Source organism: Platalea leucorodia (assembly GCF_965183815.1).
Source record: "Platalea leucorodia genome assembly, chromosome: 6".
NCBI classification, from domain to species: domain Eukaryota; kingdom Metazoa; phylum Chordata; class Aves; order Pelecaniformes; family Threskiornithidae; genus Platalea; species Platalea leucorodia.
Window position 1 is genome coordinate 83,247,307 of NC_138828.1, and position 27,445 is coordinate 83,274,751.

Sequence of the window (27,445 nt, forward strand, 5' to 3'; positions counted from 1 at the left end):
CCAAGCTGTTTCCTAAGGTCTCAACTCTTCAGAGATAACCCAGGGCTGCCCAGCTTGTATTTGGACTAAGCATAAATCTGGGATAATTGCATTTAAGAAGTTTTAATTGAAGCCCTTGTCCACTACTACATGTAGGCTCCACGGAAAATATATTTTTAATCCAGATGTAAGGTGACTGAGCCAAGCTTTTACATTCCTTCAAAATTCCTTACTAGTGGGAATGGCCTTGACCTCCCTGACAACACTCTTCAACATCAGTGTTGTCATTCAGACTTTTGGATCCTCTTTTCTGGGGGCGGGGGGTGAAAACCTCACCTGTTTTGGGTACTGCTGTCCAACAAAAGATGGAGTTGTACCACAGAGGTAGTTCAAGAATGCTGCTTCTCATCATTCTCCTTCTTGCCCACACTCCCACATAATTTTGCATGGCGTTTTCCACTTGGATTAGTTGCCATAGACTGCAACTTGGATTAGTTGCATAGACTACATAGCTACAGCTGTAGACTGCACTCCAGCTGTATCTGCATTACCAAGGTAGTTAGGGGGTTTTACTTTGCACTTTAGTCTGGTGCACAGGTACGAAAGCTCCTTCCACAATGTGGTTCCAGAGTTTTTGATGCACGAGTGATAGATTAGACTTTGATGTTCTCTTTACAGGCTGCACCATGCCTGGGGAGTTCCTGGAGAAATGCTTCTGGTTTAGTTTCCTTACAGAGAAGCCTGACTTGTACACCTCAAAACCATTTTGTGAACCAAATCAGTTTTTGGAGAGTGGGAATGACTGGGGCACTCCCTTCAAAACCAAGATACTATTCCAGACCAAATGTGGGCAGAGTCTCCAACGCTGCTTTCATCAAGGCTGTTTGTCTCTCTGCTTTGCAGCACTGCGATTCCTTTGATAACTTCCCACAGACCGGCTGAGTGAACCCAGAGGGAAGACAAATTCCCCCACGAAATTAGAGGCAGGTTTCCTGAAGCACAAAGGCCCACACAAGCTGACAGACAGATGACACACAGCATTACATACGTAGTGATACAGAGTGATTTCTGTGCTAATCTGTGCAAGGCAATGACTGTGTCTCTAAGGCGCAATTCTTCGAACAAAGAGTGAGATCAACCGGTACGTTGAGTATCCAGACCTATCTCAAGATCCTCCTACTCCAAATTTTGTAGGAAGGGAGAAAAACGCTATTTTTATCATGTTGAATAAGAAAGTTGCAAGTTACTGAGTGAAGTGTCCAGGAAGTACCAAAGCACCCAGTCTTTTTATTACAACATTTATTTTAGTATAGAAGGCACTTACAATACAGAAAGGAAAAAAAAAATATGATAGGCACCAAAAGTGAAGTTAGAATTAAAATGACAAAGAAACAGTTTACCAGACAAAAGGATCACCCTTCCCTGTTAACAATACAGCACATGGAAATGAAGCTATTGGTGACTAACTTTTTAAACAGTTAGGGCTTTTTTTTTTTTTTTTAATAGAAAAAGATAAAAGCTGTTCTACTGTGAACTGAAATTAAAAAAGAACCCCTCCACACACCTGTACAAGGATTTGGGAGTTGGTGGTATTCACAAACATGGGGCCTTTCAGCTCCGGCACTGCAGGAGGTCCTGGTACATCTCGATGAGGTGAGCGGCCTCTCTCTGCCCAGAAAGCACAGCACCGTGGGTAGTGGAATAATACTTCCTGTGAGTGGCCTCCCCTGAAAACATCACCTGCATCGGCTGGAGAGGGTAAGAAAAGCAGAAAAGCTCAGCAGCGCTTACTGGAAAGCAGACGCGAGGCTAAAAGGAGACAAAACTTTCTGTGCCCTCCCACACCCCCCCGAGCTGACACCAGTGTTTGTAGAGCGCTGGTTCTCGAAATCCCAACGGGGTGCACCACAGGGAAAGGCACAGCACGTGTCTGCCAACGTCAAGCTCATCCTCGTTGCTATGCCTGCACGGAGCTGTTTGCAGGGCTGAGGCACCATCACGGAGCCAGGTACAAGCTCCAATAACCTCAAACCAACCTGCACGAGTCACAGAGCACCTTACTTCTCTACTGACTCCCCCCTTTGCTCTCCTAAATTATACTTTAGCCTTTTAGGCATTAAGGATTTTTTTTTTTTCTGAACAGCAATTCCAGAAGGAAAAATAGTCATGTCTCCAAACCCATAGGGTGAGACACAGTGTCTTGTCTCTTACATCAATAGTTAGGCGCTTGCTAAAATTGCTGCCAACGCCGTTCTGAGGCAGGAATTTCAGGTACCTCTCTTCCACAGGAACTACAGAGAAATATTCCTAAAGCTCCTGCTATCTTTTTTAATAGATTTCTGTGCTGAACAGCATTCCGTGGTGGGGTCAGGCTTTGGATAGAGGAGATGGACCGGGCAGATGCTTGGAGGCTGCGTATTCGTCAACCATTGTCTTTGGATTCGAACACATAACCCTGAACGACGGGGTGAGTTTGGCTTAATATATTACTGCTCATCAGCTGAGCTGCAGTAACTATCTCCATGTGTGCTCTTGTTCTCCATGCTGTATTCAGAAAGCAAAGGCAGTGTCTGAAGAGCAAATTCATTGTCCGCTGCCAACGCATGAGTCCCCCAGCCAAGGACTGGGCCTCCCTCACCCTCTACTGCCAACACAGAAAGATTTCCTAATATGCACCTCCGACACATTCAGACCTAGCCATTAGCTGCGGTCGTGCATTGAATGTTCCATATACAGACTAGGCTTTAAATCAGATTAACGTGCTTTCCTAGGGAATTTCGAACTGGCCAATGGTCTTTAAATGCAGAGATCAGAATTCCAAAAGCCACGCAGATGCCCAGCTCTTGATAATTTCACGGAGATATGTGGGAATCCCCGAGATGTTGGGATTCCAAACATTAGAGGTAAAATCCTACATACATTATTTGTCCAGAGGGGTATGTATAAAAAAAACTGGAAAACGCACTACTGGAGGCCCAACCTGTTTCTTTCAACCTCTCCCCAGAAAACCCGCTGCCCAGCGTCATGTTAGTCTTCTTGCCACACAACCAATTTGGGCCATACTTACAGCAGTTTTGGAGCTTTCAGCATAAGGCAGTGGTTTAGCGAGTTTCTCTACATCAGCCCCACTAGACCCAACTTGGGTGTAAGAGTAGGATCCACGGAAGTTGGGATTGCTGCCCCAGGAGGACCGCAGGATCCGGCGAGGTTTCGGAATGTTTGGATTCCCTGGGTGGAAAGCAGGAGAAGACAAAAAGTAAGACCGTGTCTGAGAGAAAACATGACAATGCCTGTGCAAGGTGTGGAGTGGCACGTATTCAGTCTGATTTATTGCAAATACATCCTAGCAGAGCCTGCAGGCTATAGGAAAGAGGCCCTAAAGCTGATATCTCTTCTACTACTGAGTTGTAAGTATCTATATAACAGAAATAGCATCCCCTTTAATCTCAGCTGCAGTCTTCCATTTTGGGAAAGACCATTAAAATGTTTATGTTCCCAAGAGATTAGGGAGCTTCAGGGAACCCCGGACACAGACTGGTTGAAAATACAGAGCATCTCCTAGTCTCCTTTGCCATGGGGAGCCTGGTGGTGATCAAGCACATGATTGATTTCACCTAATTTTATGTATTTAATTGGGTGCCCAGGCTAAATTGGATGTTTAGGTAGTCTTGTGAGAGAGGTGTGCATCCAAAGAGGAACAGAGATAAGGATGTTAGAAGGCAAATCCTCATTATGTGGGGGCATAGGAAAATCTGACAGAAAGTTCTCAAAACATGTTTTACTCACTCTAACTGCTACCCAGTTGCCCCCAAAATGAACCTAAAATCCAGCAGACCCATTTTGTGGAATTCACATGGCATGGAAAGAAGGCTTTTGAGGCTGGAAGTAGGATTTCTAGATTGCTGTAGGATTTCCCCTGCTAAGAGGATGTAGGACCTAGAGGCGAGGGGCACCGGAGTGCACCGATGATAGGGCCATCATCAGCCACCGTCCCCATCCCCAAGAGTACAGGAGCACATGGGATCCAGGACTGTAGCCGAGGCAGCCCACCAGCTGCTGCCCCAAGAGCCTCAGGCAGAACTGAGATAGGGAGGGTCATACGTTGGAGACCCTCTTGCGAGGCTGAGACCATCTCAGTGTCATTGACCGAGATTTTGTTGGTGTCCCGTGATCGTGTCTGGCTTGGCAGGAGAGGAATGGGGAGAGAGGTCATGGAGAACTGCTATGAAGATAAATTCTGTCTGCAGGAGAGCTGAGACCCCTCCTTGAGGCCACCTTTGAGGCAGCCTCACATATCCAGGCAAGGTTCAGCTACTAGAACCTGGGAGATTGTCAGCACAAGAAGCAAGAGTAATTGAGACATGCTTGCATCTTGCATAGTTCCTGTGCCTGCTTCAGACCCCAACTCTCTAACCCTTCAGCATGCTTAGCCTGCTATGAAGAAGATCCAAATTCCCCCACTTTCTTCATCACGGCTTAGAGAGGGAGACATCCAACTGTAAAGACTAGTTAGGCACTACATTATTTAGTTCTACTAAAGAATTATTTAGTCGTGCCTTCGATTCCTTAAAATCAGGAGCAGGTTACTTCCCTGGTTCAGCTACCGCTTTTCGGAGTACCATGTGCCAACCAGACCGATGAAATACAAGGCTGAAACACAGCAGAGGCACCTGGATGGCTTGCCAGAGTATACTGTGAACACTTTCTAACCGCTAACCCCCAGATCAAAATATGGCACAGACTAGCAAATAAATATACCCTACAAACAAAATACATCCTACAACTGAATGTTGTTTCAGGAGTAACAATTTAGCATAACAAAGCCTCTAAAATGTGCTCCTCCAAGAATCTTCAAAGCAGGAATGCCTGGGATGGAAGTGAAAAGCCCAAGGGAGTCTGAGAACAGGGAGCTCTCAGATGCATCAAGGAAATAAGTTATCACGTTTTATTTTTAAGGGCTGTGGGAAAGCCCAGGAGAACGCACCATGAAAGCTGTTAGACAACGCAACACCAAACAGGGCCAAAGCAGGCATCCATCACGTTGCATTAGACAAAAACAATCACACAATGTATTTTCAAATAAAAGGAGTCTCTGCAGCAGGCTGGTGGTGCCTCTTCTGTAGCTGGTGCACGTTCTCGTGTTCCAGTGTCAAGGTACCCAGAAGATTTTCAATACAGGGGTCAACAAGTAAGATGTTGATAAAAAGATGATTAACATTAGGAACACACAGTGTTTACAAGCAATGAGATGAGGGCTTGTCAGCCTGCAGATAAGGTCACAGATCTGCTAAAAGACTGAAATTTGTTAACGAAAGGGTTTGTGGAGTCATAAGCCCAATCAACAATTGTATAAACCCAGCAACATTTAATAGAGCAATCGTTCAGACTGGTAAAAGCAACAGCTTTGTCTCTCTCGAGTGGTTCCCATGGATGACCTTGTACTGTGTATACAAGCAGGTAAACAGCAGCCTTCCCACCGGGGAATTAGTCTTCACGTAGCAACTTCATCACAAGGGAAACTGCAGCACAGCAACATGAAGCATGTGGCCTTGGACAGATGGCAGAGCTCATGCAGAAATGCCTGAGCCAGCTGCCAGCGTGGAGCAGGGCTAAGGAGCCTGGGTACATGCAATCGCAGCTGTACAGCTCCCAGAACCGAAGCCAGTCTCCTTCCCTAGCACCACGCTGTGTGGTGCAGACGTACCAGCTTTCATGAGCTCCTTTAAGGTTCCTCAACACATCAGACCTCCTGAGCATGATGTGAGCGTCCACTGTGCAGCTACTGTGCCCCTGCGCTTCTGCATTTATGCACCTTTTAATGTGAGGAGCTGTTTCTAAAAGAAAAATCAGAACTTCATTTCTGCTGCACACAGAGAGGAGGAGCTTGGTTGAAGGTCAGATGGGACCACATAACACAAGCTCTGATCCTGAACTGTTGTTTGCAAGACAGAAACTACGAAGACTGGGAGGGCCGCACTCGTTCATGGAAGATATTTAATTGGACTTTCTCAATCTGCTCTTAAATAGATGGGTAAACATGTGCCTTTGCCTACAGATAAAAGTAACAATTAATACAGATGTGGAGACAGTGGAGTTTCCACTGTCCAAAGAGAGAGAAAATGACTAAAAAAGGACTAAAATAGGAGGGCACATATCTTTATGCCACAGATTCGCACTTTTGAAGCTATGGAAGAGAAGTCCATGTGCCTCAAACAATCCTGTCTTTATTCAACTACTGGGAGGTGTGGCTACATAGATTCACTGCTTATGGGGCTGATTACGAGATGCAGGATTATCATAAAATCAACCCACAGATCTAAATTAAGACACCCAAATTTAGTTGCCTACCTGAGAGCAGGGTATCTAAGATACCCACCAAGGCCACCAGAGATCTGTGGTACTACCCACACATTAGCGTCTACAGCCACCAGAGAGACATTAGGGTATCCCAGGCATCCACATGGGGCTGGCGGATATGACGCCGAACCTAAAAGAGATCCGTTCCCCTCTAGAGGAATAGCTGAAGGACAGGGAGAACAACGCGGGGCATCTCCAGCCACAGCCTGACAAATCAGTGAGTCCTTCAGAAGGGAGCAGGCCTGCAATTACTGCCTTCTGCCTTCTAACACCCAGAGCTCAGCCAACAAAGAAACCAGAGCAAGACTTCTAATTGTTCGAAGGCATCCCATTTAATCAGATTTAGAGGACGCTGCTTTTCAGCCATCCAGTTGTGAAAAGCAGTAATTGTCAATGGTTCTGAGGTTAGAACAATCCTCAGAGCTTTTCACAGCAAAGCCAGATAATCCGCAACGCTAACCCGCATGGGAAGTTTAAGGTCACAGAGGCAGATCACCTCCTGTCAGAGAGAAATTCTCAGTGTGAAATAACACCGAGTCTAAAAGAATGGATTTAACATAGGACTGGTCTAACACCCTCTGAAGCCAAAGCAAAGGCCTCCATGAGCAACGGACTGGGAAAACACAGCTGAAGATGAGAACTCACCTGGCCAATGCATAATTCTTTAATAGAATAAGAAGAAATAAGAACACGGGGCATTTTATACCCAGAACATGAAAGCTACAAAAGACAAAGTGAACATTAAAAGGCTCATACTACCTGCTTTCATTACTCAATATAAGGCTCTTTCTAAACTCAGTAGAGAAAAGCTTCTTGAGAAGATGTCACAGAGCACCAAGTGAGGTGTGGGAGATCTGAGCTGCCTTATGGAAGAGTCTGTCTTTCCACTAAGCTTAGGATCCTAGGAAGACTAGCTTCACAACTCAATTAGCTCACTTACACGAAGCTGGGTGGTGGGAAACTCTTTAGAAGCTGTGTTTGGTGGTGCTAACTGGACCAGAGGAGACCAGACATTTTCAGAAATGACTACAGTTAGATCACAGGCAGAAGGCTGCTGTGTATCCCCCCAGCCACCTCCAGGCTGGTCTAACCCACTCTCACGCTCCTGATGACACAGATTAGTGAAGAACACGGTAGGTGCATGGAGAGCTGTGCACGCTTCTGTTATTTCAGCCTGCCTGGCACCTGGTCCAGATTAGCCTCGAGATAGTGCTTCTTCTGTGAAGCTGCTAGGGAAAATGGGAGCAAGGATAACAGGATAAACGCAGCTACCTTAGCAAGGCCATCCTGGATGATCTGTGAAAAGGTTTTCTACAGGCTAACAAGATTTTTGGGCAGAAAGCGGAAGAGGTCATGTTGTGTAAGGGGTACTCCAAGGACAGGTTTTCTTCTCGCAGTTTGGAGCAGCTGAGAGCTGACCTCTCAGCTTATGCACAAAATGTTCATTGCAGAGCAAGGCCCTGGTAAATTCAGTCTGAAACTCTCCAGGGTTAGATAACCCAGGATTAGCAGAAGGCTGAGATAGAGCTCACGCTGCTGAAGAGCCTGATGGACAGTGACCAGGTGCAGTATCAGCTGGAACAGCAACTGCAGCACATACCAATGACCCAGCGCAGACGTATTTCCATCCTGGGAGGAAGAGAGGGACATCCAATGCATGCAAACAATAACAACAGTGAAGGAGCGCAAGAAGGAAGAGGGAGAGTATACTCCCATCTGCCAAACCACAACAGACCCGAAGAGCCAAATTCCCACTGCTGAATCGAGGTGTTTTAGAAAAAAGAGATCTTAAGCAAGAAGCGCTGCAACAAACGAGGTTGTTTATACGCTCTGCGAGATGTCAGCACCGGAACAACTTGGCCTTAAAGAGAAGAGCCTCCTGCTACGCCTGCGTAGGGCAGCAGTTGGCCTGCTGAGGTCAGGAGGAAAGAAGGCGCGTAGGTACTGACATAACGTAGGGATACCCAACACCACTGAAAACAAACAGCTCAGGAGGCAGAAGCTGCCCGGAGTCCAGCATTCACTGATTCATCCTACTTCTCTGCAGTAGCCAGTTATGCAGGTAGTCCTCACCTTCCAGGACCCTTTCTCTAGATCTCTGCCTTGTTGGTAGCAAACGGTCTGTAAGCACAGGGGAAAGCTACACTTGCGAAGGCAAATTTCCTCAGTTAATTGGAGGTCCACGGACAAGAGGTAAGGCTGGAAACCCACTGGGTGTTGAGATTTGGCTAACACGAGCTAGCAGGCAGATATAAATAGTTTAATCACGGGACCAATCTCTGCATCTAATCTTGGAGGACACCGCTCTTATAATTGCTTATAATTATGTATAAATTCAAAATCCTTATTTAAAGACTGCCAATAAGTCAATCACTATTTCTTTCAACGTTACTACCTTACGCTTGAACTTATACAGCATCTCCCATCAAAGGATCGCAAATAACTCCAGACGCAAAAAGCCCTTTCCTTGGGAAGGTGTGCAACCTCTAGAGAAGTGACTGCAGACAAACTAAGGCCCAGCTTGTTCAAATATTACCACTTTTAGTGACTTCATCTTGGATTTTCTCAGCATAATACACATAAGATCTGTCTTGCTCCAACTGCTGCCTTTAATGTGATGTGTGCTCAGTACACGTGAAACCTGTGAAGTCCAGGAAGGTTTAGGCAAACTACCCAGAAATGGAAACTCTCAACATCAGTGGACACTTGGGCATTTAGGCCAATCAGATTTCCACACAGACTCATGTTGAATGGAAGTCAGGGATGCGATTCAACCACCACATCTCAGCTGATCTAAACAGGTTCAACTCCCGTAGCTCTAAAAGAGCTATGCTGCTTTCCACAGCTGAGATGAGTCCTCAGGAGCCCTGAGTCTGACAGGTCCAGCTGCTAAAGAGTTATTTGTGATTAAATAAAGCAGAGGATGTGGAATCCTCAAGCACTTCTACCCACCGCTTCCTGAGCTGGTTATCAGCACCTCTTTATAAATAGCTTTCAGGCACACCCAAGCAGGAGGTATGCTGGAAGCCCACACACAGCCCGTTCAAAGGGACATAAAACACCAAAGAACTAAAAATTGCTTTAGTGCATTTCCTTCCTAGCAGTTATCCAACACCCCAGCCCCGCTCTCCCTCTCTTCTCCACTCACCAACGGAACCAGAGCATGGCTGACCTGTAAATTTACGTAGCATTTCGGTGCAGGTTTCTGCCACAGTTTCATCATCGCACTTCTCCATAATCAAAGCCTCTTCTCCACAGATCCAGCCACTCAGGACATGGCCGTACCTCTCTGGTGGGTAGAGTACGTCAAAGCTGCAGATCTTCTTATACCACAGCTCCTCGGGATAAGTCAAGCTCTCACTCTCTGCCTCGTCTTCCCAGACAAATTGGATGCTGTTGCATTCAGAGCTCCAGAAAGGCTCTTCGAACTCCAGGAAAATCTTGTCAGTCGTATTGATGCCTAGTTTCTCAATGGCCATCACCTTCTCCTCAGGCAAGCGGGGATGAAACAGGCTCTCGTGGCGTTTCTTCAGGACTCCCAGGGACACAGTCACAATGACATGGTCAGCTGGGATGAACTCACAGTCCTCGCACTCTACGAAGACATCGGAGCCCTTGTCCTCCTCGGGGAGGTCACTGTTGTGGTCAGCCACCCTCTCAATCTCCTTACTGACTGACTGGTTCCAGTGGATGCACTTGACCGGCTTGCGGAGCTGAATGACAGACTCAGGAATGGAGCGGGCCAAAATCTCCACGATTTTAATGAAACCGCAAGGAATGATGTGATGAGCCCCAGGGATTTCGGTCCATTCCCCAAATTCACTGAGCGAGACTTCATCCATGCTGTGGGAGCTGCTCTCACAACTCTCTACCTAAGAAAAAGCAAGACAAAAGCAACATTGCCACAGAGCAACTCATTTTGCCACAGCACAACATTGCAAGGGCACAGAGGAGCTCCACAAGCTGGGAGTGCCGAGTCCCACTCTTAAACCACATTATTTTTGCTAGTAAAGAAGTGTTTGGCCATAGGATCTGACAAAATCCATCCTTAGCCTTCCTTCCAAGCAGAGAAACCATTTTGTCATGGTAACAAGCTGCATCAGCTTCGGTTGCATCGGCCACGGTTGCATCATCCAGAGTTCAGAGATGACATCTTTGCTTCTGCATGACCGTGGGTTACAGTTCTGACTGTCTTCTATCATTTAAAACCCACTTCACTGGCCAGGGACTGGCTGCTTGGTGCTGCTACAACAGAAGCTGGAGCTATGTTAATCAGATGCTCTTTCTAATGTTAATAAATGTTCCCACGAGGAGCCATGAAAAACTTTTGGCAGCTATTTCTGCTGTCTGCAGCTTTCAACATGCTGTCAAACAGTCAGCAATCAGCAAGCTAACAATCTGTCGGAGGTGAGAGGACCCAACACAGAAGGAACTGAAGGAGGCAGAAAAGGGAAATGCCAAGACGTGAGACACTTGTGTTTGATTCACTTGATATGGTTATCACAGCTTTAGATTTGGGATCTGTTGGTTAATGTTTGCAGGAGTATTAGGCATAGCCATAGCTTCCAACAATCCCTGGAACAAAGGCAGGATGTTTGGTCTGTCTTGCGATAAGTTTCTAATGATAATACTGATGCATGGGACATAGTGATCTTAAAATCTTCAAATCACTGGAGTCACAATGATTTGCACGCTATAATTCTTTAAGCATTTTAGGCAAAGGGAACATTACAATTCCACGCCTCACCCTTTGGCCAATTTTCCAGGCCTTTCCACACTTTAATGACCATGTTTGGAAGCCTGGCAAGCCCAGACCCCCTCCCTGTGGAACATCCTGGTGCAGGGCAGGAATCTCTGTGCTGGGCTAAGACATCGTGCGAACAAGTCAAAGTTGTACTAAGGAGTTCACAGACTGCTCCTGTGACTGTGCTGACAAACAGGTGGTTGCCCCTTCCTGGTCTTTGCCCAATGACTCCAGTGAAGACAGAGCAGGCACAACTGCTGGGCCAGCTCACCAGCAGCTAGGTCTTGAAGAAGACCTGTCCTCTGCGTCTTCAGTGGTTCCACCCCATCTGACGGCTGCGCGAGCGCTCTCCAGCACCCACCCAGGGTCAGTTCTGCTGGCCCACAGCACAGACCCTGCACCCTGGGTCACGCAACGGGCCGCTCATCCTGCCTGGATGCTCCACCAGGACACTCCACATTATGAAGATAACAAACAGTGATGGCTATCATGGCCTCAACTTGTGCCAGGGGAGGTTTAGGTTGGATATTAGGAAAAGTTTCTTCACTGAAAGGGCTGTCAGGCACTGGAACAGGCTGCCCAGGGAAGTGGTGGAGTTCCAATCCCTGGAGGTATTTAAAAGCCAGGTGGATGTGGTGCTTAGGGACATGGTTTAGTGGTGGACTTGGCAGTGCTGGGTTAACGGTTGGGCTTGATGATCTTAAAGGTCTCTTCCAACCTAAACAATCTATGGTTCTATTTGATTCTTTCACCCATGAAGGAAAAATGCCAGGGAGGAAAAACAGGCAACTACCAAGACCATACTTTGCCTGAGACACCAGTTAATCCCCACTCTCTCAGGAACCACTCTGATCTGATAGTCTTAAGCATCAGAAGCTTTGTTGTTCTCAGGTATTTACACTTGAGAAGGGATTTGCAAGACTTGCAGAAAAGTCTCTGGCTGTGGCAACCTGTAGCAACCACAGAAGTCACCACCAGGAAAACCAGAGCTATATCAAATGACTAACATTGTCTGCATGGGTGATGTTACATGGATAACCCAATAAATAAGTAGTCTTTATGTGGCAGCTATAGAGATGCCCTGCCATACAACCTCTTAGGGTTAAAACAGTGAAATATGAGAATAGTGCTCAGGACGCCTGGGTTCAAATCTCAGCTTTATCACAGATCTCCTGTGAGACTCTTGACGTCTTTATTTCTCTTTATTTCAGCTTCCCACCTGTAAATAGTGAATACCATACACTTACCCACATCACAGAGTGCTGCTTGCCTCCCCTGCCTCATTTCATAAGCCTTTAAGTCATTAAAATTGAAATAGGAACAACTGTTACATTTGCGGAGTGCTTTATGCAGCATTAAGTCCTCATTCCACAGAGATCTCATTTAGGCCGAGGCATCAAGGAGATAAAAAGAACTAGGGAAGCTGTGAGGGAAGATGATTAGGACATAGGTTTATACAATCTACCTTTGATTTTATTGCTTTACCTTCAAAATGCTTTTCCAGGGATTTCTTCAGCAAATTACTAGTATCAAAGTTACATTTCTTCTGGTCTCTGACATGTGGACAGAAGGGGGCAAAAGACACGCAGGAGGGACCACGGGGTCCCAGGTGTGAGGCACAAGACAAGACATAACTAAAAGAAGCTGACAATAGAGTAGCTTCAGGTAAGAAAATGTTAAATCACCCCAGAAAATTTAACGGGGCCTAGGAAATCCCCTTCTGATTAGAAAGCTGGAAGTTTAAGGTAAGAAAAAAAAAAAAAAAAGGGCAAAGACATTATTTCTTGCAGCTCACTGTCTTCGGATATGCCTCATGAGGAAAAGTTGTCAATATGAACACAAACTGCCCCAGCTGCAAGAGACCACAGAAAGCAATTCCCCAGTGACGGGCAAGGCTTAGCCAGGTCCCTGAGGTTCAAGATTTGTCTGCTCTTAGTTAAAACAAAAAAACAACGACGTGCACACACACCTTAAGGTACTGCTGGATCATGGCTAGTTTCAGCCTCTTGACGGCCTCTGTGTCATCCGGATCGGCCTTGACACGTTTGCGCACTACGTCCCGTGTAAAGACGCCCACACTATTCTGGCTCTCAGCATTGACTGGTTTACCTCGTTGGAAGAACTCCTGAGTCAGGTTATAGACCTGCCAGAGACAGGACAAAAAGATGGACAATGTTATTCACAGCAGAATCCAAGCCTCAAGCAGGATGCTTTTTCCTCCATCCAAAACCAGCACGTTCAGATCACCTTCCCTTGCCAACTCTAGAGATCAGCTTTGGCGGTTCATTGCGCGCTCTGCTCCAACGCCAGGCCCAGTTGCACCCCATGCTGGTTAGAAGGCAGGAAGCAACGCTTCCCTCCAGGCAAAGACAACCAACCTTACTCACCTGCAACAGTCTAGTTACTATTAAGTCATTAAGCTACTATTAACTTACTATTAAGTTATTTTTTAATTCGAGCATGTCCTTTCTGTCAATTGCAGAAGACCAAGTGAGGCAGTCCTGCCTCAGTAGCTAAAGCCTGCTGTCCGACCAGCTGTTCAGCAGCTGGATCTGTAAGCCAGGCAAGCACAGACTGCAGAGCACCTCCACAGAGCAGGCTTAGGTTTGCTATGTGTAATTTCTGGCTCTGCTGAGCAGTGCCACAGCCTGACTAAGCTCCAGTCTCCATCCAAAGTCTACTGGGAGTGAAGTCAAGCAGCAGGACCCACGTGCTTCCTCACATCTAACAATAAAGCACCAGCTCTTCTCCCGCCTCGGTGTCTCAGGTGCAATCTCAGATGCAGACTCTGTATCTAAAACCTTTCTCAGATCGCAGGGCTCAGATCCTTGACTGCTCTAGCCTGGAACAGCCCTTCCACCCTCTCCATTATTCTAATTATTTAGCAATAATGCCCAGGAATCCACCAGTGTGGAGGAATTCAGTTTCATATTTAGTTTTCTGTTGTCCCCTGAAAAATAGGAAGCAACCAACGCAGGCTTACCAAAGGCATTTTGTATGCACACACATTTTACTCATTGAGCACAAGACAGGTACAGATCCATGGAAAACAATGACAAAAATAGTAGCCCCCACCAGGAGCCAGCCTGAGAAGGACCACGAGAAAATTCCCCTTCTAACAAACCGTTCTTCTTTGAAGGAGATCTTCCCGACATTCTTTTAACCCCAGTTTTCCACTGTACAAGCTACTTAAAAGCAAGAAAACAACCATCCACCTTGGCCATAGGCTTGTGGCTGTCTGGAGTACTCAGTACTTCTGTCTGTAAGATTGCCAGAAGAGCCTGTAGTTGAATCATGGCCCCTCATTTCCATGGAAAAACTCTTTTAACACAGGAAAGCTTTTAAAAGATGCCTCCCAGAAGCACAACTCATCCCATTAATGACTTGTTTGTCAAGAATGAGTCACCTTCTCATTTATATCGTGCCACAGAGGTACACAGTATGCTTAGAAGCAGAGAGGCAAGATCCCTGCTTGGTGAGTTTTTCCTGTCAAAGATGGTTTGATTACAACTTATGATCCTTTTTTGGAGACAGATTATTCAGACATACTGAGGAGTTCAACTCAAAAATAAATACCTGGTAGGAAGATGGCAGAACTGTGGCAGCCTCTCCTTCAAAGGCTCCTACAGCTTCTCACTCTCTGCTGTTACGGCAAATTCACCATGGTTTAGTTTCTTCCCACCTTGATGCTCCCCTGAAGCTTGATTTTCTCTTGAGTTTTAGGAATATAGTGAATTTGAGGAGGCAAAACAGAGGAATGATGAGGAAGGGGAGGTAGTGATGAAAAATGTATAGCAGTGGTAGGAGTAAGAGAGAGCAGGTCTGTGAGAGAATGGAGGAAGGAGAGTAGAAAAGGACAAGTAAGGGATGAGGAAGAAACTGAATTAAAGAGTAAATGAAAGAGAGAAAAAGGGCGAAAATAAGCTACAAAACCAGAGAAGTAATCACAAGAAAAATAAGTGGAACTGCTGAATACAGAAGAGAACTGCAGACGCTGAATGGGACACAGCCTTTCCAAGGACATTTCCAGACAAGAAATGTGGAGACCAATGCCCTACAAGAAATGAAGGCTTCCAGCAAAGGAAATAGTGTCTTCTCTGTTCCCCAATGCCAAAAGCTCTCTGGCAGTTTCAACATCCCACAGTTCTCAGGTCCACCGATTTCTGAGGCCCAAACCACTTCCAGCAAGTACAAGCTGCATAGACCTTGCGTCAGCGTAATGCAGCTCAGCTTTCATAAGCCGATTGCACACTGTAAGCAGATAACGCATTCACAAGACAAGCAAAGCTGTGTTAAAACCCAGCTACCATTTGGCCAAAAGGATAAGCGAGCCATGGGTATGTTTTTATTAACCATTGTATTCTTCATTGCCCCACGGAGAAAAGAGCAGAAATGCACAGTTCTCTGTGCTGTAAACATGAAGTAAAGTCTTTCCTATATATGCAGTCCCATCGATCGGACAGCAGGTAAGTATAATCACCACCAGGATTTATTACTTTTTCTCAGAATCCCTGTTATTTCTTTGTTTTTCTCTTCTTGGGGGTGCCGAAACATTTGATGAAGAACAGAAGGCAAAGCTGTTGTAGGAGCACAAGTCTTACAAGGAGCGGCTGAGGGAGCTGGGGGGGCTCAGCCTGGAGAAGAGGAGGCTGAGGGGAGCCCTCATCGCTCTCTGCAACGGCCTGAAAGGAGGCTGGAGCCGGGGGGGTCGGTCTCTGCTCCCCAGGAACAAGCGATGGGACGAGAGGGAACGGCCTCAAGCTGCGCCAGGGCAGGTTTGGGTTGGGTATTGGGAAAACTTCTTCCCCGAAAGGGCTGTCAGGCCCTGGCCCAGGCTGCCCAGGGCAGGGGCTGAGTCCCCATCCCTGGGGGGATTTAAAAGCCGGGCAGATGTGGTGCTTGGGGACATGGTTTAGTGGTGACCTTGGCAGTGCTGGGTTAACGGTTGGACTCGATGATCTTAAGGGTCTTTTCCAACCTTAACGATTCTATGAATCTATGAAAGAAGCAAGAGGAGAACCAACAGCAAGTCCTACATTAAGAGATACATTGTCATAATAAAGAATCAAAAAGACGCTCAACATGTATCCTTTAACGCACACATGCAGCGAACACATCCTGGATAAGAAACTATGGAAAAGGTTCACCAGAAATCCCATTTAAGGTAGGTTTCTAATGAAGCACGAGCAGATTTGTACTGTCTGGAGTTGGAGTTACTTGGGCTTTGCTTCCTCAGGTGGAAAACTGCTCATAGCAACAGAAAGCATCATCATCGTGCCTATGGGTCCACCTCTGAAGCCATGGGGAACAGGCCTTTGTGAGATCTGAAGACACATTCTCCTTCCGTCACTTCATCATGATGTGATGAAAGAAGGATTCCTGAGAGAGTTCCAGTGGGCTTTATTTCGAAGAGCCTGGTGAAATGTAGCATCAAGAACCGCCTGAAAGATTCTGCTGATTTTCTAGCTAACCCTACAAAACATCCATGCATCCAAACCGAGGGCACCATGCCCGTCAGCAGGGCGAGCTACACCATATACAGTGCAGACTGCCCTCCCTTTTCTATTATCACAGACCTGATACAAGCAGGAAGAAGAAATAAGGACAGACTCCATCATCTCCCAGCTCCTACCACCGGCAAACTCTTGTCCCAGCACAACGACCTAATCATCTCTCACGGTAAAGCTCCTCTGGGTTTGGGCAGCACACTGTCCCTAGAAACCTGCCTGCAAGAACCGTCAGCAGAAGCAAAAGACGCAGAACATCCCAAGCGACAATTCATTCTGTGCAGATTTCCACCCCTAATTCTGAGGGTTTACATACAATCCTATGGGGAAATGGGCTGACGGTCAGCAATTAAAAGGAGTTAATTGAACATCCATAACACTAAAATGGCTCCACTTTGGCTCGGATCTTCTGTCTTCTTTCTGACCAGCTTTGGGGCATCCCACAAGCAGGGTCTCTGCAGAGAACGTGGGTGCCACCAGGGATGTCCTCTCTGTTACCTACAGGCTTCCACCTACGTGTGTTTACTACATACGTGCTCCTCCACCACAGGAAGAGGCAGTCTCTTAGGAAGGACAAATCTAAATAAAGAAGTTTCTCAGCACTGAAGGAGGCCAGGAAAGCACATCCCAATCCACGCTCCTTCCTGTCAGTGCCGGTGACGATCCGTACCATTGTCTTTTTCTCACTTGGCTTAAAAACCGCCGTGACTTAATCCCCGGTCAGTAAAAAAAGCCCGATGGAGATAGGTCCACGCTGTTACCAGGCCAGACATCTGTCAGTGCAATAGAGGGGCAGGGAGGGAACGGTGACTCTCGTGGCCCTTTGGTCCTGCTTTCTACGATAACGCAAAGGCAAGGCACTGGAGCTTAACTGGGGATGGCACGAAGCCCAGCACAGGGTGGGGGTGAGACGGGTGGAAAACTTTGTCATTCTTTGGCTGCATCCCTCCCCCAGAAGCTGCGCAGCACACAGGAGAAAGCTGACAGATAACAAGGCCATTAATTAGCTGATTGTTAAAGGGAGGGTTCCTGCAAAGCAGGTCTTTAGGGACCACATCCTTACTGAAAAGCCTAAGTAAAAATAGGCACTTTTTCTAAATCAGGCTGGCTGATGGACTGTGAAATTCTCGGGCAGGCAAAGCAGTGTGGTTTTTCACCTGCATTTAACTTGTCAAGCTCACCACCTCCCTCCCACCCTTCACAAATACCTGGGAGTTGGTCTTAAATGCCTCTGTGGAGAGGGAAATGAGGATTTAGCAGGGACAGAAGAGCAACTCTGAGATGGGTTGTCTCTATTCACGTTTTGCAGCAGTTATAGGCACACAAAAACACTGAAGCTACAGACCTTACCCTCAAAGGTCACACCCCTGTGGCTTTTCTTCGAGGGTCATGCAGATGTGGTATAAGCAGGCAGAGGCCAAAAATCCTCCCCCAGCCCCAGGATTCCCCCAATTATCCTAGCAGGAGCGGAGAGGAAGGTGGGAAGATTATGAATACGTGGCATAGACATCACACCCTGGAGAACCTTCCAACGCTGGTGCCCCCTTCCTTTGAGAGACTGACCAAATGGTCTGACGATGACCCGGAGCAGTGCCAGCCCCGCACAGTACCTGGTCTAAGAAGCATAGTCTTAAAACAACAGTGGCTGGAGAGCTGTCCTGCCCACAGCAAGCTCAATGCCCCTTCTCATGGCGCATCACTCGGCAACGTGTGGTTGGAAATCCAGGTAGCTGCTCTGCAGGACTGGAGACCTTCCGTACAGGCATTGCTCGGTTCGCTAGTGCTCTCACCGAGGAGGATTTGGGTCACCTCAGTCACAAGCTCCTGATAGATCTTGACTGACTTCAATGGGGTGCAACAGCCTCTCAGTTAAGACAGCCTCTCGTAGGGAACGTTCCGCTGCAGAAATGAAGAGCTGCGCAGTCTTACTGCTCGGCTTCCTCGTAACCAAATAAAGGCTTCTGTGAGGCATGCCTACAGCTATTAAAAATTCAGGCTACTGCAAACAAAAGAAGCAAAACTTGTATTGAAGTAGAAGAAGCCAGCCAAAAAAGACTGGACAAGTGCCTGGAAAAAGCTAAGGACTTTCCAAATGAGCTAGTGAGGCGAAGCTCTGGAGGTACTGGGGTGTCCTGCCTTTCACACCAGGAGAATTCAGCACACAGAGGAGCGACCTTGCCCTGCTAGGCTCCAGCTTCAGCGACTCCACATACCCAAGCGAGACACTCGAGGGAGACACTCAGCACTTTGCATTCCCTAGAATTTGGCGTCCAGATGATGAGATAACTGGGGCTAGAGAGATACGGAAGGAGAAGCAGAGCTGAAGGCATATGCTCGAGCCCAAGCACATGGCAGCAGCTGCAGCGAAAGAAGGGCAGTGTGTGAGCGCATGGGAAGTGAGCCGGCTGTGCAGGGGAGGGCAGGCATTTGAAACCGTGACAAATTTAGCCCGGTTCATTCAGGACTACATTTTCAACTGTTAATGCCAGTGCTCCATCCCTGATTAGGCTTTGCATCCATCGTGTGGTTGATGGTTGTTTTGGTTCTTTTGTTTTTTCTTCTCAAGTCAGGACAGCGCGTGTCACAGGCTTTGCTATCTCAGCCTCTTCTAAAGGGGGAGATGCAGCCTGAGAGATGAGATGACGTGATCATGCCCCAAGACTCTGAGAAGGGTCTGGGAGCTCCTATGAGGCAAGGGAGGAGCCTGACCTCAGGATTTGGTGATCTGTAAGATGTTTTTTTATCCTAGAGAACTTCAAGATGTTTTAACAAAACCTCTCAGAAAGCCTGCCTCCTCAAAAAAACAGAGATTCAGAACTGAAGACCAAATTCCTACTGTTCCTCCCCAGCACCCATTTCATCACCAGTTAAAGCAAGAGAGTATTGGCCAGCCAGGCTGAAAAAAAAATAATGGAATGGACTCTAGTGAAAATGCAAAAAAAAAAAATGCTGGGGGAATGGGGACTCAAAACACAAACCAGAAACGCACCAGGCAGACTCAGCATGCGTAAGCAGAAACATTCTCTGTGTTTTAAGCCAGAGGAAAAGGTCCCCAAAGCCAGACGCCTGCTGCACATGCTCCTGACTGCCCACCCACTGGGGCACTTGTATTTCATACAGACTTTTTTAGCTGGAGATTTTCAGGAGATCGCGTAGCTTGCCTTAATTCCCACTTTTTCTATGCAGCACAGGGAAGAAACCACAGTCAGCTGTCTTAAATCACTAAAGGTCGTCCAACCTGACACCCCAAAGAGGCTGGGACAAGAAGTTCACCAAAACCGTGAGCTGCCCCTGCAAGCAATTCCAGCACACTTTGAAGGAAGAGAGAGAAAGCAGCTCCCCAGCAACAGCAATTAAGAGGTTGGCTGATGTCCTGTTCTTGGCTTAAGGTGTCCCTTACATATTTTTTATCACAGAGAGTAGCTGTAGACATTTTTACAATCCATAAATGTGAAAGCCTTTTCTGTCTCCTAGCGATAAAGATATCCCGTGGCAACGATAAGCTAATTATGTGTTGCATAAAGAAGATTAACTTTTAATGTGTCGTTCTCTCATGTCACCGGCTGCCCCCTTTCTCTTGCTTTAAAAGAAAGGGTGGATTTACCAAATTAAGCATTTCTAAAACACTGGCACCTTGTTATAGCCTTTATCTTATCGGCTATATCTCAAAGCTAAGTAGCTCTCATCTTTGTATTCTCTTCTCATTTCAGAGTCTGCCTGCCTGCAACACCCTCCCTTCACTGGAGATTTTCCTATCATCTTCGAGACAGGATGATCACCGAGCGCTGCATGCAGTTTGGCGGTGCTCCATTTACATACCTAATGCTGCTCACTGCAGTATTTTCACTTACTCCCTCTCTCTTTTCTAGTCTTAGTTGCTGTTAATCTTGCTCCACACACATCTCACCTGTCTTTTTTCCTGGCTGGCTCTGGTTCTGTTTTCAATCCAGTAATATGAAAAAGTTGTTCAGATGAATTATCTCCACCTGCATTTGTCCAAGAATTCCCTCCCTGCCACGGGCTGCTAAATTCCTTCCATAACGAGGTTTCTTTGAAATTCATACTACCGCTGTCTAAAACTGAAATAATTTTGTGCCATCCCATCACAGATTCCAGTTCAGAGACCCAGGACAGTGTCAAAAGTCTTTTCAAACAAAAAACCCACCACATTTCTGCTCTCCATTCAATTCTTGGTAATTCTTTACAGGCCACAGTGACTTTTCTCTTGGTGGCTTTCTAAACGCTCATGGACATATTTTTAAACATAAAATATGCAAGAGTAACCTGAATCTAGTGTGTGTTTAGCCAAGCGTCAAATACTGGTGAAGGTCACTGTCAGATGCAAATCTGAAGGTTTTAGGCAATGGTTACAGCCTGATGAAAATAATAATGTTTTGCTCCATTTTATATAACCCACTGAGAGATCACATTACCTGGAGAACCAGACATTCTGCATTGACCCCCCTAAATGTACTTCTTAAGTGACATTAAAAAAATGTGGGGAATAATTATAATTAACTTTGGCAAGCCTCCTTCTTTCACTTCACTCTACCTACAGCCAAATCTTCCTACTGAAAGCAGCTAGAACTAATACCAGTCTTTCATATGCGCTCAGCACACAAATCAGTAAGAAACCCCATTTTCCCGCTGAAAGAAATACTAGGATGACAGCAGCAGTGCAAAGTTACATGAAAGTATATTTGGCCTTTTTTATCCAAGTCTAACATTGGCTCATTGCTTTTTTCGCAGAGGTTAATCTTTCCACTAAACATGCATTTTCATTTCCATCTTGCAGGCTTCTATTTAGTATTTTTAGGTTCTGCGTCTGTAGTTGTTTGGGTTATTTTTCTATTAGTTGGCTCTTCTGTCACATACTGAGGCCCTCATCTACACCGAACTGAAGAGGACGTCACTGAACATTGATCAAAAGAAGTTAAAATAACCTTAAACTGAAGTCCACACTGGTCTGAATCTGCCAGAAAATATGTTATCCTTTCCTTCTGATGCAAGAAAACTTGCAATTCCTACGATACTGCACTGACTTTGGCATACAACACAGCACGCTACGGTATTTATAACATCAATAAAATGTCACAGGGCTACAATATTTAGCTGGCTGTTGCTAAGGTTTTGCGTTCTACTTTGTTTAGTAATTTGATCCCTCCTCTACTCTTTTAATTAAGTAGCAACTTTATAGAGCAAATGACTGGATCTCCCCAGCAATAGTTGCTGGAAGTGATTAAATTGATGACAAATGTGGAAAGATTGTTCTTCCTAACAACAGTGAGTTAATGCCGCATCAGGGGCAGATGGGGTATAGTTAAGGAGATGAGAGCAAACTCAGTGTTGATTTTTTGCAAGGAAATTAAAGACAGTATTGGTTTTCTACCTTTGTCCAGTACCTGGAATGTTCTAACTGTCAAGGGTTCTCGCTCTTTCAGGCAAATCTACAACCTGACAAAGCAGCTGAATACCAACCTCGTTATATAAATCACTGAATTCTTCAACCACATCTTTCGGGATCCTTTGCCCGTTGTTGGTAAGATGATAAGCCACCCCATTCCTGGAGTAAAGACTGATCCGTCCAACACTTCTCTCATCATCAGTAGTCTCTTCAAGTAAACCATTGTCTTCTGCTAGATGATAGACTGGGTTTCCATGTGAACCATGAATCCACGTAGCTCCCAGTTCAAAAGTGGCGTGCCCTGCAGGAGAGTAAACCAAACAAACTAGTTATTGAAGCCCATTTTCCCGAAAGCTTGTCACACTCAACCCGAAATAAAATGTACATGTGCAAAAGCACAATTGCCCAAGGACAACACGTTTGAACGTCACTTACGCAAGCTTTCTCTGTTAGACAAGAGCAACGCCAGTGTTCTTCAAACCAGTCCTTTGGGATACAAGTTTAGGTACTGCTAGAAGGATGGGATGTTTCCAACAAAGATACATCACAGTGACACACCTCTGATGATACTTAAGGAGAAAATCAGAATCTTCTAGGTTCCCAGTTCTTACCATGGCTGCTGCTAGCTGCTCTGTCCTTGCTACTTGGCCTTTCTAAACCACCTGCGCTAAACCTGCACTTAAGAACATGATCAGACAGCAGAGGATGTACTGCTCGTGTTGCAGCACGAGCCATGTACTAGTGAAGGGGGTGTGGGAAGGAAAAGAGCTCTAAGAAGCCACACTGCACCATTGCAAAAAGGACATATAAGGATACCTATACAAATGTTATAGTTGTAGGGAAAGAACAAAGTACCTAAAGACTTCAAATACCCACTATATTCAAGAGGAGGGCATGGATACCCAGACATAGGAAGAAAAGCATCTGCAGCAGGGAGATGTAGGAAGATTTGGATTGCCCTGGGATAGCAACATTGGCCTGCATATTGAACCTTGTCCTGTGATTGAAAATGCATGTTATTTACAAATATACCTCAGATTAACTGCAATACAAAAATGCATTTCCATTCCCCAAATGAGTAAACAGGTTATATTTTCTTATTTATGCCTTGGAAAATGTAAATCAGGTTCTTCAAAAAGATGCACTGTCAGGTTGCATTTAGTCTTCATCGTCTATACTCTGCCTGCAAAACACAGAGTTGGGTCAGTCCCACTCTCTCCCTTCCTTATAACTAACGAGGTTTGCACCAGGGCTCTGATCCCCCTGAGCCAGCGCTGCCACGACTGGGCTGATAGCACAGGGAGACGTTCAGCAGCTGAAACGAGGTGCTAAAAATAAGCTTGGGTCATGTCCTCCACCCACATTTTTACAGATTCTCACAAGTCCAAAGCTAACTGTTTTAAAGTCTGACAAAGCTGTGTTCTCCCAGCATCCCAGCCAACACCACGCTGCGCAGCTCGCTCCGCAGAGGTGTGCGAATGCCTGATTAAGTGGGATAGTTAATGGGAACCTGCCTGATGAAGAAAGGATCATGCAGTCACCAGTCATCATATACCATTTAACATGTAAATATATGCTCGGACAGAGAGATGCTGCAGCACTATGCTATAAGGCAGTCAAGTTTAATGGGTGAAAGCTCCAAGAAATGATGCTCTCCAGCTGAGACACTGCCTGCAAGGGGAAGCTCCACGTATCTTGTTTTTCAAGCAGACAACCACCTCGTCATTAAGGAGCAGGCCGATTCAAAACGTGCATTACAGGACTCCAGAGCACAAGATTTCTATGTGCACCTAAAACAAGGCATGTGCTTCGCAGTGCGCAGCATCGAGTCACAAACACCTGAATATTTAAGGTGCCACAAACTCCAATACGCTCCCAGAGCACCCGGCCTAGCGGAAATGACTGCTGTACATTGGCAGCCAAAGGTACAAAGCTCATAAATATTGCATGTGGCAGTCACCTTGTTAATGCAATCCTCCTGCGAGTCATCACATGCCAGATCAGCAGCAGGAATACTGCCTGCCGCTTTATGTCAGGAGCTTGCTCTCTGCTACACTAACAATCCTCCTATATATAGCTCTTATTTATGGGGCACCTGATCTTTGAAAGAAAAAAAAAAATACTCCAGCAGGTCCTGTTGTATTGGTGCTCAGTAACAATTATGTGTTCCAAGCTCTCCTGTTTTCAGTAGCGGTGTGGAACACAATCAAATTCCAACAACTTACAAATAGTCATTCTTGCCTGTAATACTTGGAAACTCACTATCATCACTACCAAGCAGATAAGCCAGTTATTACCTAGTGTAAGTTACATGACAAATTATTTAAAAGTGTAAAATTAAATAACATCTTTTTAAACAGAGATAGCTAATTTACTTTCAGGGCCTTAAAAGATTTTAGTTTCAATATTAATCTACTTCGAATGAATTATCCAGTACAACAAAAAAAACAGAAAAAAAATCTGCTTCCTATTCTGTGAATGTAATTACTGAGACACAAGCGGCAGTCAGAACAGGCCTATATGCAACAATATACCATACCAGCCATTTTCCAAAGGAACACACAGATTGCATATCGAGCCTTCTGAATACGCATGGGAACTTCCACATTTCCCTTTGCAGCCCTGACTATTTCTTAGGCATCCTGTCGTGAAGTATCCGCAGTGGATACAGATGTTATAGATCACGTACAAGAAACACACCTACAGTCCACAAAGACACAACCCCTCTGCCTCACCCGTGCTAGAAATGATGGACCAAACCTCTGAAAATCCAAATTATTCCCCCGTGCTGAGTAGCAACACACTCTATGCAGTTGAGGGAAAATACTGTCCCCTGCAAGACACAGCATGGCTCAGTGAGAGTGGAAGTATTAGGATATAACCCAGAGAAGATTTAAACTGAAGATTTGAATCAGATCTTTAGTCAAGTGTGCAGACAAGGGAGTGGTCGGAGAAGTTTAACATTTAAATGCCATTTAGACAAGCAGATCAAAATGACTGTACGTTGAAGATCCGGAAGAACCACATCTGTAACGGTTTTTTGTAAGCTTTAGCCAGTTCTGAGAAATGAGCAGGTCTTGAATGCCCCAGGTGCAACCTTGCTGCTCCAGGCAGTACAAAAGAAGAAAACACAGCCCAGCACCATGCTGCCCTTCTGCCCCGTACCAGGGAATAAGGAGGTTCTGAGCAGGTCCTGCTTCTGAAGATTTCACCACCCAACAGAGCTCCAAAATTGTTTGGCTAAAGGGCACGTGAATCTGCAAAGCGCACGAGGGGCCAGAACATGGACGCTCCTTGGGAGAGAACTGCAGTCCATACCCACACGGTGTAACTTTGAGAGTTTGCAGAGGACAGCTTGGGGTTTTAAGAAAAGCATTAAAAGATCAAGACTTTGGATTCCAGTCCTCTGCTCTGCAAATAACAGTTACATCTACAAACTGTAAGATCTCCCCCAAACTGAAAAGCCTGCTCTTGGCTCATGTTAGTTAAGAAGTGTTAACGAACAGGAGGTAGATTCCCAGCAAAGGCAAAGATCTAAGTAACCGCTGAAGGTGTCCAAAGGTGAGAGAATTGGTCTCAATACTTGTACAACAAAACTATTTCACAGGTGCGCTGACAAAATGATGTATTAGTCCCTGAAGATTTCAGGTCTTTAATGCTTCCCTCCTTTCACAGACATGATCCAGGATATTTTTAATGCAGTGTATTGTGAGTAAAGGACACACTTCCCATTCTAACCTCTATGCCAAGTCTCGGCAAAATGTAAAGTGCCCCATTCAAACCGTGGAGATTAGATTTTTCCGACTGCCTTCTCATTCATTTCCCTTCTGAAGGCTCATAGGACACTGCTGTTTATTTACTGTGGTGAATTTATCGAGTAAAATATAGTAAGTGATGTAAGCACGTGACAAATAAAAAGAAAGGAGGGCAGCAAGAGGCCATAGTTAATAAATACAGAGAGTGGGATCAGAAACAGAACCAGTTAATTGAAATCAGGAAGGCAATTCAGTAAAAGTGAAGAGCTTTTTGCCTCCTGTGGAGAAGAGACAGGCAAAGCCCTTCTAGATACCAGGGAAAGTTTCATTGACTGCTGTGCTGCAAAGGGTAACGTTTGTTCCCGTAGTTTTGCATTTAGAGATTTTACAAGCCCTTCCAATTGACACGGGATTAAAATATCCAGTGTCTGCACCTTTATTACACACTGAGAAAGGAAGCCACAGAGGTAGGAGAGCTGCAAATCAGGATGAAAGGATACATTGAAGAGGTTTTTTCAGCCGCCTGATTCACAGTGGGGTAGTGCCCTACACAGTAAATTAGTTCTAGGGAAATGAATGGGGCTATTTGTGAAACAGAATAGCTTGGAGCTTGCCCCTTTGCAAGTGATGTAAGGCACTGAGAAATGGCCGTTCACTAGCCAGGAGATTTACTGACTGCTCCTAGTCAAGAGTGAAGCTTGAAAACGGTGGTGGAAACTGTCTCAATACAGTTATTTAATCACAGAACGCTTCTCACAGACCTGTTACACTGAGCTCTTCCTGTACGAATGAAAACGATCACCGAGGTCTTTATTTTATAGAAACATGGATTTGGAGCAGCTCTCCCTCGGAAAAGATGCACAAGATAGCTCAGATTCGCCCACCCACCCTGAAAGGAGCCCAAGGATTTATGTTCCTGACAACGCTACACCTCAAATAACTTTTTGCATGTGCACATTGACTGAAAAAGTACATTTACACGGTCAAATTAACCTAATGACAGCACAAAGCCTTGCTAGAAGAACAAAGAAAACCCAACGCATTACTCCCAAAACGCTGCTCTTACCAAGTTTCACGCTTTGCACGCGGCCTCCGATTCGGTCAGTCGCCTCAAGGATAGTTACATCCGTGAAACCGCTTTCCAAGAGCGCTTTCGCTGCTGACAGGCCTGCAAGCCCAGCACCGATAACTACTATTCGAGGCTGTCGTTTTCTCCGTAGGCCACTACTAAGAGGATCATCCGTGCTGTCTCCAGATATTTCACAACTTTGCATGCCGTCCAAGCTCTCTTTCTAAGGAACCTATGGAAAAAGCAAACAAGCGTGTTCAGGGAACTCAGCTCAAACTTATCCTCTGCAGTTAAAAATCCTAAGGAAGTCTATAAAAAAAAAATTCCAGCAGGAAAGAAAGAAAACTTTTGAACTAGACCCAGCCTTCAAAACTGGATGCGTAGTAAGGATAACTGAGGTCAAATTGGGATGCAACAACTTTTTGTCCTGGAGCACCAGTACTGGAAACTCCAGAAATCTCCACCCTCTTGTACCATGTAGACTATTCCCAGAGAAGTCAAAGAATTTTCAAACTCCAATCTCTTTATATAACCTCCAAAAGTGGCAATTTTGTGGTAAAGACTTTAAAAAAAAAAAAAGAAAAAGAAAACCACATGCCCAGTGCCGACAAACTCCACAACACAGCGACG

General features: G+C 45.7%; 1 protein-coding gene across 1 annotated transcript; it reads right to left on the reverse strand.

Annotated features, from left to right (window-relative positions):
- Positions 1–1,382: 1,382 nt before the first annotated feature.
- SMOX (spermine oxidase) lies at positions 1,383–27,020 on the reverse strand (the record flags this gene model as incomplete). The annotated part of the gene is made up of 6 exons (XM_082316170.1): positions 1,383–1,728; positions 3,047–3,207; positions 9,509–10,208; positions 13,050–13,223; positions 22,066–22,292; positions 26,813–27,020. The coding sequence occupies 6 exons, from the start codon at positions 27,018–27,020 to the stop codon at positions 1,591–1,593; spliced, it is 1,608 nt and encodes a 535-aa protein (XP_082172296.1). The 3' UTR covers positions 1,383–1,590.
- Between the last annotated feature and the right edge of the window lie 425 nt (positions 27,021–27,445).